At 40.9% G+C, this 14,303-nt stretch overlaps 3 protein-coding genes across 7 annotated transcripts in view; 1 reads left to right on the top strand and 2 right to left on the bottom strand.

Annotated features, from left to right (window-relative positions):
• The window catches only part of eif2a (eukaryotic translation initiation factor 2A), a 12,933-nt gene extending 12,578 nt beyond the window's left edge, over positions 1-355 (bottom strand). The window contains exon 1 of the mRNA XM_067506226.1: positions 223-355. Within this exon, the coding sequence (XP_067362327.1) occupies positions 223-250 (28 nt within the window). The 5' untranslated portion in view covers positions 251-355. The remainder of the gene's footprint in view (positions 1-222) is intronic.
• A 1,038-nt stretch (positions 356-1,393) lies between these two features.
• On the top strand, positions 1,394-3,520 carry LOC137128375 (stress-associated endoplasmic reticulum protein 1). The gene is made up of 3 exons (XM_067506275.1): positions 1,394-1,609; positions 2,137-2,209; positions 2,903-3,520. Exons 1-3 carry the CDS (start codon positions 1,526-1,528, stop codon positions 2,941-2,943), a joined length of 198 nt encoding a protein of 65 aa, XP_067362376.1. The 5' UTR covers positions 1,394-1,525; the 3' UTR covers positions 2,944-3,520.
• mmp23bb (matrix metallopeptidase 23bb) lies at positions 2,921-12,435 on the bottom strand. Of its 5 annotated transcripts, none has more exons than XM_067506246.1 (9): positions 11,689-12,435; positions 10,336-10,460; positions 9,648-9,787; positions 8,886-9,053; positions 7,804-7,968; positions 7,106-7,216; positions 6,811-6,937; positions 5,510-5,740; positions 2,921-5,410 (listed from the first exon to the last, which is right to left on the bottom strand). In XM_067506246.1, the coding sequence occupies exons 1-8, from the start codon at positions 11,752-11,754 to the stop codon at positions 5,548-5,550; spliced, it is 1,095 nt and encodes a 364-aa protein (XP_067362347.1). In that variant the 5' UTR covers positions 11,755-12,435; the 3' UTR covers positions 2,921-5,410; positions 5,510-5,547. The 5 variants fall into 5 exon arrangements, with proteins under 5 accessions (XP_067362347.1, XP_067362346.1, XP_067362345.1 ...); XM_067506245.1 differs by having other exon boundaries at positions 5,504-5,740; positions 11,689-12,434; XM_067506244.1 differs by having other exon boundaries at positions 2,921-5,740; positions 11,689-12,434.
• Positions 12,436-14,303: the final 1,868 nt, after the last annotated feature.

Genomic DNA, 14,303 nt, shown 5'->3' with positions numbered 1-14,303 from the left:
TACTTGTAAGACAGACAAATATTTGCCAAAATGAAATCAACAAAAAAACTGCCCGACTTTGTAGCAAGTGTTTTGCCTTATAATTATTTTATCTTAAACTACCAAGATTGCTGATATTAGAGCCCCGTGTTTTGTTTTCAGTTGGTAGCTTATCTGTGTCATGGCAGTGTAATAATAAAAAAAGACAAAAACTATGTTTAGTAAAACACTGAATTTACCCACCTGCTAGCAGCGGGACTTGGGCCGCCATGTTTACGTGTGCCGGAAGAAGAAAAAGGACGTTTCCTGGAAATGCGTCAGAGCAAGGAGGGGCGGAGCTCTCAGTGCCACATCAGCATACAAAATCTTTTCTTTCAAAATACGTATTTTCTAAAAAACATGTTGAAGTTAAATTAATAATTCTGACACCCTGTTTGAATAGGCAATCACAAACAACTCCAACAGGTTTTAACAAAAACAGAAAAAAAAATATTTTAACAACTAATTGAAAGTTTAGGTTTAAGCTTCGTCAAGACGTCAAAAAGCAACTAAAGGCGTAGTAACTTCCGTTTTCAAAATAAAATTGCTGTGGTCAGTGGCGAAGCATTGGGTTCGAATGCAGAGGGCCGTTGATTTGATACATTCACATTTAGAAAGAAGAGAGAAGAACTACTTGTTTCTAATTAAGTTAGTAATTGTCTGTATTAGATATTAGAGAACAATTAGAGGCTGGGTATGTGTGAACCAGCGGGGTTTTTGTCTGTGTTCTGTTTTTTTTGTTTGTTTTTGGGGTCGCTGTGTCCTAAAAGGTTAGGTAGATTAAGAAGTGTATATAATGTGTACAGATGATGTTATCAATGCCGCTGCATGGCTGCCTTTGAAGTTGCGTATCAAGTTTTTAAGGATCAATGTTTGTTTACAGTTATTGAGCTAATTGAGGACTACAAGGAAGTAGTTGAAAGTTAAGTGTGAAGCTGTGGAGGTACATGGTTATTTAATTATTCTGAGAAATGTCTGTAGAATTACTTTGTTATACACTCATATGGGAGGTGAAACTCAATAAATGTTAAGTGTTTGTTATACAATGATCTCTCTAGTGGATCATTTTCAGACCACAATTTAATTAAATTAGTTTTTTAGTTTCAGTAAAACACACTTTATTTAAACATTTTGACAGAAAAGAACAAAAATGTAAGGACACTAGTCTCATGCTTTTAAATTAACTGTCGCTTATGTTGTGTGATTTGTGTTTGCTTTCACCTGTGAGAAAAAGAGAACAGAGGACGTGAAGATTTAATTGCGAAAGGCTTCACAGGAAGTCTTCTTTTGACACTGAGAAAATTTACGCGGGAATCAGCTGCTCTGGTGTGGGCGGGGTCCAGGGCGGGGCTTCAGGGTTTTGAGTACGTAGACATGTTCCACGATCTACTCGATCGTCCGCCTGCAGAGGAACCAGCACCGGGGGAGAGGTTAGTGAAGTAAAAGGTCTTCAAACGAACTAAAACCGAAGAAAAGTCCAGGGAGAAACTCCAGAAAAGAAGACAAGATGGTGGCCAAACAGAGGATCCGCATGGCAAACGAGAAACACAGTAAGAACATCACTCAGCGAGGAAACGTGGCCAAGTCTACGGTGAGTTTAAGAACAGCTGATCCGCACTTTTCACTACGTTTATCTTCGCTTAAACAGGGTAAAACCACCGAAAACAAACTACAGAGACACACGTTAGACTCCTGTCGACATCCACAGTTCCCTGACAACAATTTTACCCTTGTTCTGAACGAATTAGAGCCCGAAAAAACAGTTCAGTCCCAGTCCACACCGAGTTTCCGTCGGCTGGAATTCGGAATAAACGTGTCCGCAAATCAGTCTGTTCAATGGTTAATCAGTAGGCATTATAATCAAAAAAAGTTAACCTGGGCTCTGTTTACATATATGGATCAGGACAGACATGAACATGTTAGTCAAAGTGCTGATGACTTTTAGAATTTATTTAATAAAATTCCTGCTTCGTGCACAGTACAGGTTCAGTCAGTTACAATACTTATTTCCGAAATAAATTTATAATTTATCTACAGGTATTTGTCTGGGCCACAGGTCAAATTATTATTGTTTATGATTATTCCCAAAACATCATAGCATGAAATGTGTGTTTTCAGAGGAATCTGGTTGAAGATAAAGGTGTGGGTCCCTGGCTGCTTGCTCTCTTCATCTTTGTCGTCTGCGGATCAGGTGAGTCGTTCTCTCCACGTCCTGTATACTGACACATCTTTCAACGTCACTGAAAAATGTCTGATAAACCTCCCACTTTCAGTTTTAGCAGCAGCATTAATAGTAGTAATAAGTGATAGTGTCTAACAATCAGACGTCCCAGACAAAACAAGTAGAATAAAAAGGTTTATTACTACAAATAACCAAAACATGGTAAAAGAGAATTTTAAAATTATAACCAAAGCGCTTCAAAGTAAAATTCTGACGAATGAATAGTAATATCCTCTAGGTAATGTATTGTAATAAGTTGTTTTTAATCAATAATTTGTGCTTCTTTTTACTGTGTTTTAAAAATGTTTTGTAAAAATAAATATAAAAGGCGTTAACGTGTCAAAAAGACATTTGATGTGAAGAAACCAAGGTCACGCCCCGCTGACGTCACTTAAACTGGGCGGGATTTTAACATGAGCGTCAATCACAGAAATCGATTCAACTGGAAAGTTAGGTGACAAACTGCAGTGCATTTGAGCACGCTCGGACCAGACAAAGAATAGTTAGAGAACCAAAACTCATTCTGTGGTTAAAAAGCTGAGAGATTTGCTGAACGTACCAGGAGTATTTCATCAGTTAGAACCAAACTGCACTCAATGACTTAATTTGGATCATGAATAGTTTTTAATAAACTAAGCTTTTCTACTGGTTTCTATTTTGCAGCTATTTTTCAGATCATCCAGAGCATCAGGATGGGCATGTAGACTGGAGCCATGAGGGGGCCACATGATGATGATTATAATGAAGAGTTTCAGACACCATCATCATCATCAACTATCACATCATTGTGTTCCTGCCCCACAGTGAAGCAACCTAAAGAATCCTGAACTCTGAAGCCAAACGGACCCCCTCCCCCCCAATTCTGTGTTTATTTAACATGTCACTGCCGTCGACCTTCTCACTGTGTAAAACAAGCCAAACGTGTGCCTTTCTGTTTACTTGTGCTTTAACCCCACCCCCTCTGATTACACCTTATCACTGCAAGGGGATCATAGTCCAAGGAGCTCCTGTAAACTGTTCCAGCATTTACCCCAGACCAAAATAACTTTTCTAGATGTTCCTAAACTAATTTTATACAAGTGAGTCCATAACATATGGAATCCTGTCTTCGCATTCCAGCTCCGGGTCCCGGTCTAACCCGGGTTCTGTCCCGGTCTTCCTCGGTGGAAATTAGATGAAGGTCTTTTGAATCAGAAGGTTAGCAGGTGCTGACAGGTGTGTGCACTGTGTGCAGCTTCGCCTGAACGATTGTGTTTTCAGAATAAAGTTTGAAGATCACAAGTTTGTTTTTGTTTTATCTTTGTGGTGGTGGTGGGGGGGTGGGCTTTTATTTACATATCTTTTTCATTAGATATGTGTTTAGGAGAATATTTTATTACTGTGCCACTCATTTTGTTTATACAGCTGATTTAATAGATCAGCAAAGTTATGATTTATTATAGACCGGTTAGTATGTCTTCATAAACTGATTAGACTGGACACAACCAGTCAGTGGCTCTGCTTCTCCACATGACGGTGCTGTTTGGACAGATACTGATGGAGTCCTGAGTTACATTAACTACACCAAACTCCATTCAGGGATTATTAGTGGCTGTTTGTTGTTCTATTTTTTTACAACAGGTAGTTTGTGTTAATTTTGCTTCATTTACTTTTTTCATTAATAAAATGATTTGTCTCGTTTCCCAAATGTATGTAGTAAGAACTTTCCTGTGGATTGTTTGTAAAGTACACGTGAGAATGGGCAGCATTTATTTAAATCCTGGTTACGTGTCTCAGGTACAACTCAAATTCACAATTGTTGGCCAATAACCAGCAAGTAAAAACCAGTTTATCATTCACTGACAGTAGTGATCCGGGCTAAAAACAAGAGGGTTTTTATTGTGAATATAATGTGAACGTAATGAAACGTTTCTGTATCTAGTTAATAAGAACAAAAGAAGATAAAAGTGATCAACAGGAGACCAGTCGGCCTCAAACTTGTGAATCCTGTTTTCCCTCCTGTGTGACAGACCCAGCACTGGTTATAGGACTTGACAATGGTAGACGGAAAATCACACATTTGGTGTCTGAGGGTCACTGACAAATCCAAGTCCAAAACAATCTGAAGACATCGGAAATCACTTTACATTTCTGAGCTAATTTGAATAAAAATTAACTCATAGATCAGGTTTTGTTCAAGTCTAGCGTGTTTTAGTGATGCTGTTCCAACATAGTTTATCATTAGGAGATTTCAAATTAAACACTTCTAGGGACTTGGTTCCAAGAAAAAACCCCTGGGGAGCTTCAGTTTTTTTCGGTTCGCATTTGCCTCAGACTTTCAGACTGTATTTTCTGTGTTCTTAGACCAATCTTTTTTAATTCCTAATGAAATCAACTTTCCCTCCAGTCACACATGTCTTATTTAATCTCTGACACCAGCTTTTATCTGTCAAAATGATTCAAAGCATTTGAACTCATTCATCTCCCCAGGAGTGAGGGCCGCCCCCCGTCACTCCCCTTCAGTGCCTACAAATGCCTGGATCACCACGGTCTGAAAACAATAGATCAAAGTTACCAACAAAACAATTTGGATAAAGTAAACACATCTTAGTCTAAATTATAGAATAAGAAATAAGAAAAACGAAAGAAAACAATTAAAGAAGAATAAGAAAATAACTGATTCAAATTCTCTTCCTGCTCCATGTTCGACAAATTAGCTAACAAGTAGTAGGAACAAGTGGTTCCTGTTCCTTAAACAGTGGTTAAAAAATTTTATGGCTCATATTCTGCTGTGTGGACACAAGTAAAATGTGATAGTTCTGCTATGAAAAGTTTTGGCCTGAAAGCTCCTATTGATTTCTGGTTCTGTGTTCTTCTGTTTGGCTGGATCCTCACATGTGAACCAGGATGGAGATAGTAGTTCAGGTTAAATGTAAATAAACACTTGTTGATGATGTTGCACACCATCATCATGAGTTAATGTTTATTATGAGGTTATGGTTCCATAACATTCTAAAGGACTGGAGGAACTGTTGATCCAGAGATAGTTCAGCTGGAGTTAGAGGGGACTTCACATGTTATCTGAATGTTTATGAAGTCACAGCCTCTTGGTGACATCACAGCAGCACCATGAAGCTGGTTTCACTGTGATGTCCTACAGCAAACACCTGGTACCTGTGAACAAACCACCACCTGCAAAAAAGGTCCGAACATATTCAGAGCTGCTTCATTTGACCCTCTGTCCCAATCAACTGATTATTACTGAGGATTCTTGCTGTCCCATACATTTACCAAGCAGCACCTTCTGTTCACGTTTCCTGTCTCTGCACTCAGCTGTTGGATGGCTGCCCCGGCTTCAGTCGGATGGCCCAGGAGTTTGCGGATACAATGGCGCCCCTACGATGGATGCGACAGGTGTAAACGCCCTCATTGAACTCGTTGGCAACAATGCGAAGGTCCCTGTCCTTCATGACGATGTAGCCGGGGATCGAGCCCAGGATCTGCTCGCCGTCTTTATACCAGCTGCAGAAAAACAGGAAACTGGACTGATGATGGTCGTTTTACAAACACTGAATCGATTTCCTGTTTAGACTCCATAATCTCTCATCTAGCACCACCCTGAGGATGATCACTAAAAATTTAATAGAAGCAGATCCTATTACAAAAATTTACCTTCTAGCTGAATTTCGTTATTAGCAGGAAATCTTTATGTACCTGACCAACAATCTGCTGACTGATCATAAGATTCATTGTTCCACTATTATTACACAACTCAAGCAAAAATGAGTCCTGACCCAAATCCATGTTATTGTGTGGGGCCTTCAGGAACATATCTCGGTATTTTTAGAACTGTCCACCTTACTAAATAACACAATATACAGTGTATTATTAGCATTGTATTTTTAATAATTAATAATAATAAATTAATAATTAATACCCACTTTATTGGGTAAGGGTGTACCCAATAAAGTGGCCAGTAAGTATAAATTATGTATAATTATGTGTATAATTATTGGTAACAGCTACTGCAACACAAAAATTTCCCTTTGGGGATTAATAAAGTACTGTATCTCTCTATCTAGATATGACCTTGCAGAGGATGGACTGCTGTTTCCAGCTGCTCTGATAATGTGATCAACTGATGCAAAGTTCGTTAAATGTTTCCTTTGACGATCTCTCTTCAGTTTCTGTGATATATCTGCAATGTATCGCACTGTTTCATACTTGGTATCTCCAGAATGGTCTTTCTTTCTGCATTCTGGATGAAAACTGTGACCTTCTTAGGAACATGCAACAATCCCTTTAATTATCCTGGAGAACCAGTCAACCACCCTGACACATGTCTGGTTTCTAAAACAACATGCAGAAAAATAAAAAGCAGCAACTTTAAATTAAATCTAAAAACTAAAAGTAAAATTTTTCTTTAGTCGCTCATAATCATTTTGACCATTTTATTTTCTGTGACACTGTGGGTTTGGACATTTGAAAATGTCTCTTTGGCATGGAAACTGTGTTGGATAAACAGCTGAACAATAGATTAACTGATAATCAGTCACAGCATCTACTTGTTCAATGTGAAGTGAGTAGCTGACCTGACTTTGGGCGGGGAGCGTGGGTTCTTGGTTCCACAGCGGAAACCCACAACTTTCCCCCGAGGAACCATCTTAATCTTGACATTTGCTGGAGGTGGTGTTGGTGTGGTAACAGCTTCCACAGGCTCTGTGGTGGGAAACAAGATGCAGACAGGAAATGAGTCTCATTCCAGAGACAGTTCAACTTAGGGACAAACTTCAGGGACAGGACCAGGTTTATGTCTAAACTGACTGGACTGTGGTGAGTTTATGACTCGACATCATGAAGGGGATAAGGGTCAGCGTCTGGATTCACCATAGCAGAGGTTGCAGCGCCGAGGACAGTTCTTTTTCATGAAGGTCTTCCTCCTTTCACAGAAGCCAAGTCTTGCCCAGGGGTCACAGACCCGCTTCTTATCCAGACAACCTGCAGACAATTAAGGGACAAGTATGCACATGCTTTACTGCAGTACAAGTAGCAGTACAGACCACAGCAAACACATACTGTAGTATTACTGAAGACATGTTGCAGGTGAAAGTCACATTCATGTCTTTATCCATTGTTGGTTGGTTTAATTTTTGGTTTCTAACTTTACACATGTTCAGAGTAAAATCTGTCTCAAGCTGCAGTAAAGACCTTCGGGATTTCCCTTTGAAGTGTGGAATTGGAAAATATACCTCAAATCTTTACTGAAGTATAGTACCAGAGTAAATGTGTTTGATTTATTACTTTAAAACAGACCAACATGGTGATAAAGTATCTGTCCCCTCAAGCTGGAGGTCTGATCCCCACACAAGCTTCAGTACATTGCCGCTCAAGTGACATGTTAAATTCAGCTAAAAAAACTTTAATAAAAAAATTTAGGCTGCAACGCCACATTTCTTCATTTCCCAAGCCAGAAAAACTGTTCTTCCCTGTCACATTATCGAGTGTAATGTTTTCTTGAATTCGAGAAATTCCTTCAAGTGTTCAGAAAAAAGCTGGAATTGAAAAACAAATAGACTGAATGTTACCGTAGAGCCTCTGGATGCCCCACACATCATCCTGAGCGATGTTCCTCTGTCCAGTGTAGGTGGCGTTAGGATGCATCAGAGCCTGAGGGTCTCTGGAGTGCCAGAGACCAAGAGCGTGGCCGATTTCATGAGCCGCCACCTGGACCAGGTCGTTAAGCCAAACTCCTACAGAATCACACTTAGTCTACGTAACAGGAAACACACTGAAAGACTGCAGTGGTCCTTCTGAGGCTGATGATCATCAAACTGTAAACTAAAAAAAAAACTGAAGATCTGCTCCGACTTTACCAGCAGGTTTCTGCTCTGTATGAAGGTGGTTTAAGACATGACTCACTATCAGTACCTAGTGTAATATTCTGTTTATTGAAGCAGCAAGTCAGTCTCAGAAACTTCACCTGGGGCTCATATAAATCTGTAACAGTCCTACTCAGCATATCATTCAGTTTGACTGATGTTTCCCTTAAGGACATATAATTTCTAAGCTGTGGTGGAGGGACACCTGCACTCATTTATTTCTATTTCAAAGCAAATATTAAAAACAAATGTAATCATATTAAAGCCATCCAAAGACATCCAGGATGTCATGGCTTTAAATGTGTCATTTAAGTAGGTTGGACTACTGAGATCCTCACTTCTATGCAGAGTGTCGTCTGCATAGAAATGACAAGACATTAAAAATCTCACTGGTACTAGCACTGACCCTTGAGGGAAGGTCACACAGGCTGGCTGTGCAAACACATCATCATGCAACTAAATTACTAATGTCAAGATAATTCCTTTCATGGGGAAGAAAAATCTTGAAATACATGTTGATTATACAAATGGCACAGCTTAAATTCCTAGTTTACCAAGTTAACTGCCAAAACTAAAAGTGGGTCAATAAAAACTACATGTGACTACATGTAGTTTTTATTGACTGTACTCAGCTGCAAACCAAAAGAGAGAAATTTGTGATAAAGAGACTGTAACATTAAAAGACACAACTAAGTTTAGTTCTAAGTGGGGGGTTGCTGTTACACGGACTAAGACCTAATCCTTTAAGAAAACTGTAGCTTGTAGTACTACTACTGCAGTACAGTTACCTTGTTTCCAGCTGAACCTGGACTTGCCGAGAATCCAGAACTCGTGGTTGTCGAAGTGTATTTCTCCTCGTGGAGGCAGGAAGGCGTGGGCCAGTTCTCCATTTAGACCGTCAAAACAGGGGTGGAGAGGAGACCACCAACAGTCCGTGTGGTTGAAGGTGTAGAACCCTAACACACACACACACACACACACACACACACACACACACACACACACACACACACACACACACACACACACACACACACACACACACCATGAAGGTGGGGACATTTCCTGCAGATATCAACAAGCAAAAGTGATCTTTGTCTCTTTGACATCTTTCATCAAAGTCTCAAGTCTCATGATCCGTCAAACTGTCCCATTCCATACTTTAGTGTCACTACAGTGTCCAAATCCTTCAGTCGGGAAAAGACCTGAGCCACAAGACTCTACACTCTTCACAATGACCAAAACACAACAATGGATCAGAGATTAACACCTGTTTTAGTCTGATCTCGAAACAACGGATACAAAACCCTGCAGGTTTATTTGTGGACACCATCCCGTCCTTTTCCAACAGGGACACTAGTTTTTCTTCTTTTTGAAACTTTATTTTGTAAAATCAAAAAACAAACATGATTGCTGCATACCAGAAGTTACTTGACCCAATGAAACCCGATGAACTGTTTTACTACTACTACTACTACTATTTCTAGTGCTTTCATTATTGATAATAAACCTTTTATTATGTCATAAAAGCAGGACCTCTTCTCTCGTACCAATGGTGATGTCCACAGTGGTGTTGCCTTCTAGGACCTCAGTGAAGCTCAACGGAGACACGTCGCTCCACTTGGTGAAGGCGATGCTAATGGCCTTTCTGGTGTCCTCCACGTTCAGAGTGTTGGGGAACTGGATGATCCTGAGAGAGACGCAGAGATGTTTCCTCCACAAACAGGTTTAAATAATTGACACTTTGGACAAGTTCCTATTCCTGTGGCTCCTGCCTCCCATCTTGCCTCCAAAGTCTTTTCGGTCCTATGACAAATCTTAAGACTATGAAAACATCATATCAGTAAACAGTACAAGTCCATATTTCAGAAGGACTTACTGGGTTTCTTTCCTGCTATGATCTAATTGTAAAACTCCACTTCAAGTCTATATTGAGATTTTAAGCTACAGAATCGAGCTCTGATTTGATTTGATTCCGGTCTTGTTTTGGTCTGTCTGCCTGTCCTGTCATTACCTTCAAATCATTTGTGCAAATACTGTCCAACACACACAGAGCAGCTATGACGCATTCTTCAGGAGAAGATGGGGCTTCCGAGGGTCAGACGGAAGATCGGTAATGGGGAGAGGCAAGTGAAGGAAATGAGGAGACAATTGAATGTGATGTCAGGTGTTTGATTATTAAATATGGCGGTGGTGGTAAACCGATGGTGAATACTATTTCCTGACTAGTCTCTCTACCTGTACGTGATGTTGTGGTGAGGCCACTTCTGTCCCAGTGGGTTGATGGCGTAACGTCTGGTTCTGATTCCTCCGTGAACCAAACTGTCAGTGATCATCTCAATCTTTCTGCTGTTGCCAAAGGTCTGGAAACACACCAACAACCACAGTCAGTGGCTGGGGGGAAGTTTAAACATGAAACTTTATGAACCTTGAAATATTCGATAATTAAGACATGTGTTTGGAGATAAATAACTTTGCCCCCCCCCCATTACTGACATAGGACAGGTTGGGGGCAGTGGCAGGAGAAACTGATCTGTGGCAGGTCCTGACCACAGCTGTGATATCACTGCTGTCTGCTGGTCCAGGTTGGTACCACCACTGGGAAAAACCAGCCAATCAGCTGCAGTTCCTCTGATGTGTGCGTGTGTGTGTATGTTGGGGAGGTGGGTGGGGCGCAATTTCACACAGATGTGCAACCGTTTTTTTTCCCTCTTTGATCCCTTGTTCTCTCTGTCCTCCTCTGTTGCCCACATGTGAACCAGACTGTGGAGCTTCTCTGTTTCTCTGCCCCCACCCTGAAGAACAAGACCACCAGACAACAGTTATGCATTTGTTTTGCTGATTCAGCTTCTGTTTCAGTGTTTCTCTTTAACATCTTGTTTCTTGTGTGTTTCAGCATTTCTCTCACTTTTTTGTCTTTGTTTGATGTCAAAATCCTACAGGACCTACATAAGCTTGTTGTTAACACTGGATCAATAAAGTTTCTGCACGTTTCTACAGCAGGATTTTATTCACTCATTATTTTAATTGGTCAATAAGAATAATTTTTCTTCATGAGCCATCAGACAGAACCGTCCTGCTGAGGACCCACAACTGTTTATTTTTTCTGCTCTGGGTCTGATTCTTAAATCCACCCTGATTTCATTTTCCCAGAACCCAGAACTGTTTGAGCTGATGAAGAAATTCAGTTATTGTGAAAAACAAATTAAAGTTACTTACAGTACTTAGGTAAAAGTAAAAATCCCACATTCAGAAAGTCCTTCAAGTAAAGGTAGACAAAACGGTGAGCCAAGAACAATTTTCTGTCCAACTAAACCTAAAAACGGACTTAAAAAGAACAAAGGACTTATCACGGTGAACTACGAAGCATCAGGAAGCCCTTAAATCTGCGTCAGATTGGATAAACTCTTCCTGTGTATCTTTGCACAAAGTCTTCGTTGAAGCAAAAGAGCTGGACTAAAACTGGACTAAATGCACTATGTTACTTTGCACCGTTGCAGAACAACGATTTGATAAATAGATTCCGTCTGTGCAGAACTTCATTAAGAAAAAAAAAAAACGATGATTTAAGAAAATGAGGAGTTAACTGACCTGCGGCCCCACCTTCATCATCATCATCATCATCATAATAACGACTAGCGGCTGTAGGGGGTCCATGATGAGTACTGGACTTACGGAATCCGGCAACTGTCAATCAATAATCAATCAACCAATCAGCCCGTCGGCGTAACAGAGCCACGTCTCCAGATTTACACATAGAGTTTCAGGTTTTCAAGTAACTTCTTGCTCAAGAGTCAGAGACACCTGAAACCCGCAGCGAGTCTGCATCCGAACAAGGAAAAATTAATTTTAAAAAAGAGACCCGAACTGTCCCAGTAAATCCTGTCTGTCTATTGTCTTCTGCACCGATGCTTTAGGAACAGATAACCCGGGTAGTTCTGAGTCCGGATCCAGTTAGTCCCGCTCGGCTCAGGAACAAACTGAGGGAAGTTTCAGGACTGTGCGCTCGCTGCTGCAGTGGGGCTGGTCCGGAGAGGCGGGGTCAGGTGTGCGCGAGCGGTGTCCATTTACACAGAGCGGGTACAAGTGGACTTTACGCCTTTGGCTGCTGCCTTCAGGGAAAACTGGAGTTTTAATTAGCGGGTTTTTTATGTAGGAAACATTCACACCTAGTTCCTCTCTTTGCCTTTAGGGGCCCATGGGGGCCCTCATGGTTGGAGATGGCAGGTAGGGCCACCCCGAGGTGTTTTCCTACCAGCAGCAGTCCAGATGTGCAGCGTTTGTCCTGACTGTGCTCAGAACATCTGTCCAAACAGCTGCATCCACTAACCGGGAAATACTCAGAGAAACAAACAACACGTGTCCAGTTCTTAGCTGTAATGTTGCAGAATAAGATGTCATTAATTAGTTTAAATATTCAGCAGTGTCTGTATGTTGCCTCATTTTCATATGATTTCATGTGTTTTTAGAATGAACTTTGCTTCATTCAGCAGTTTCATTCACATATTGTCACAGGGAAACTGAAGCTCAACCTCATTTCACTCAAATAACATTTTCATAGCAGGATTAGTTGGACACTAATGAAGCACTTTTCCTGTGTGGTATTACCACTTTTAAGTTAAATGCAGTTAAATGCAGTCAAAGTCAAGTTCTATATTTAGAAGGAAAGTTTGAGCTGTCAGTCAATTCAGACAAAGATGTTCATTAGTCTGAGTCTCCAGCAAAAACTGTGGGAAAACACACAGACTAATGAATGATTACAGAATCATTTGCACCCTCATTGCAACCCCCCCTCCCCTACAGTCAGTTGTCTTGGTGTGTGTATAGTTGTGTTGTTGCTCTGCAAGCCCCCCCCACCACACACACACACACACAAACTCTGGGTGCCTCCATCCGACTCGGTCACCTTCACCCTGACACTCTGCAGTGGAACCATCACTTGGTGCATGTTAAACAGCTCATTAAAGCTGCAACATCCTGGTGTTGGCAGCCCAGGTTCAGATCGATACATCGACAGAAACCTGAGAATGGACACCCCTGGGACCAGGGTCTGGATTTGACTCCACCCAAACGTGTCCGGACTGGCTGAAAATGTAGTTTGGACAGAAAGAACAAACTGCTGAGCAGATGAGCAGCATGCAGTCACTGTGAAGAATTTTTACTGACACGTAAACATTAAACTGTGATCGATCTGCAGAGTCCAAAAAAAACTGTTGTTGGGTTCATGAAACAGTCTCATCCCAATTATCCTTTCATGTTGACTAAAGTGTCTATATTCACTGTGTGGTCCAACATGTGTCAACATGAAAACAGTTAGTTGCGAGGAGAACATTTTCACACTTTCCAGTGAATGTGCTCGACTACAGAACTGTTACAGAATAAGGCTTTTATAAATTCTTTGAACATATCTGCTCACTTCACATGAAAGCAGCTGATTTCAGTCCCACTGGCTAAAGTCCAGCTCTCAGAAGAACTACAACCTGTACTTTTGGCCTCTGAATGCCCAAGTAGCCGTCTTCGTCCTCCATCCTTACTCCTCAGAGGTCACAGGGTTTTTAGTCCAAAGTCCATTTACAGCCCTATTCCTTAGATTCTCTAGATTAGATAAACCTCAAAAAAGCAACTGGTTAGGAGCTGTCCGACATTCAGAGACACGAGGAGTTTCTAACATGACACTTAACTAATTTGAAGATGAAGATTGGACTTTGTTCAAGTAGTGTCAGTCTCTTCAGAGGAGCCTCCAAATCTGCAAATCACTAGAGCTCTGCACAGTTCATCACACATCCTGAAGTCCTAACCCAGACAGTTGTTAGATGTGCTGAAGTTTGCTGTAAACTCTTTTCATGTATGTAAGTGTAGTTTTCTGGGTTCAACTTGTGTTTACAACAAACATTTAGAATCCAAGGAGACAGAACTAATATGTTTGTCTTTAATAAGACCTCACTAATGACTGTAGATAAAACTACTGCATTCAAAATGGACTCAGAATCTCTCAGCTGTTTCTGATCCTGTTTTTGGTCGGAGTCCTGGGGGCCTCCTGGGGGAAGGGGGGAGATGTGTCAGTCAGACAGACAGAGTTTCAGTCACAGCTGAAGGACGAGGATTTAATTACATCTCTGTCCATTCACCCATTCATCATACACACACACAGAGGGTTCTTACTTCTCAGTCGTCCTGTTTTGAGACATAGTTGCAGGTCGTCATGG

The sequence above is a fragment of the Channa argus genome, chromosome 6 (assembly GCF_033026475.1).
Source record: "Channa argus isolate prfri chromosome 6, Channa argus male v1.0, whole genome shotgun sequence".
Taxonomy (NCBI): domain Eukaryota; kingdom Metazoa; phylum Chordata; class Actinopteri; order Anabantiformes; family Channidae; genus Channa; species Channa argus.
Note: the sequence above shows the minus strand (reverse complement) of the source record. Positions and strands in the feature narration are given on the sequence as shown.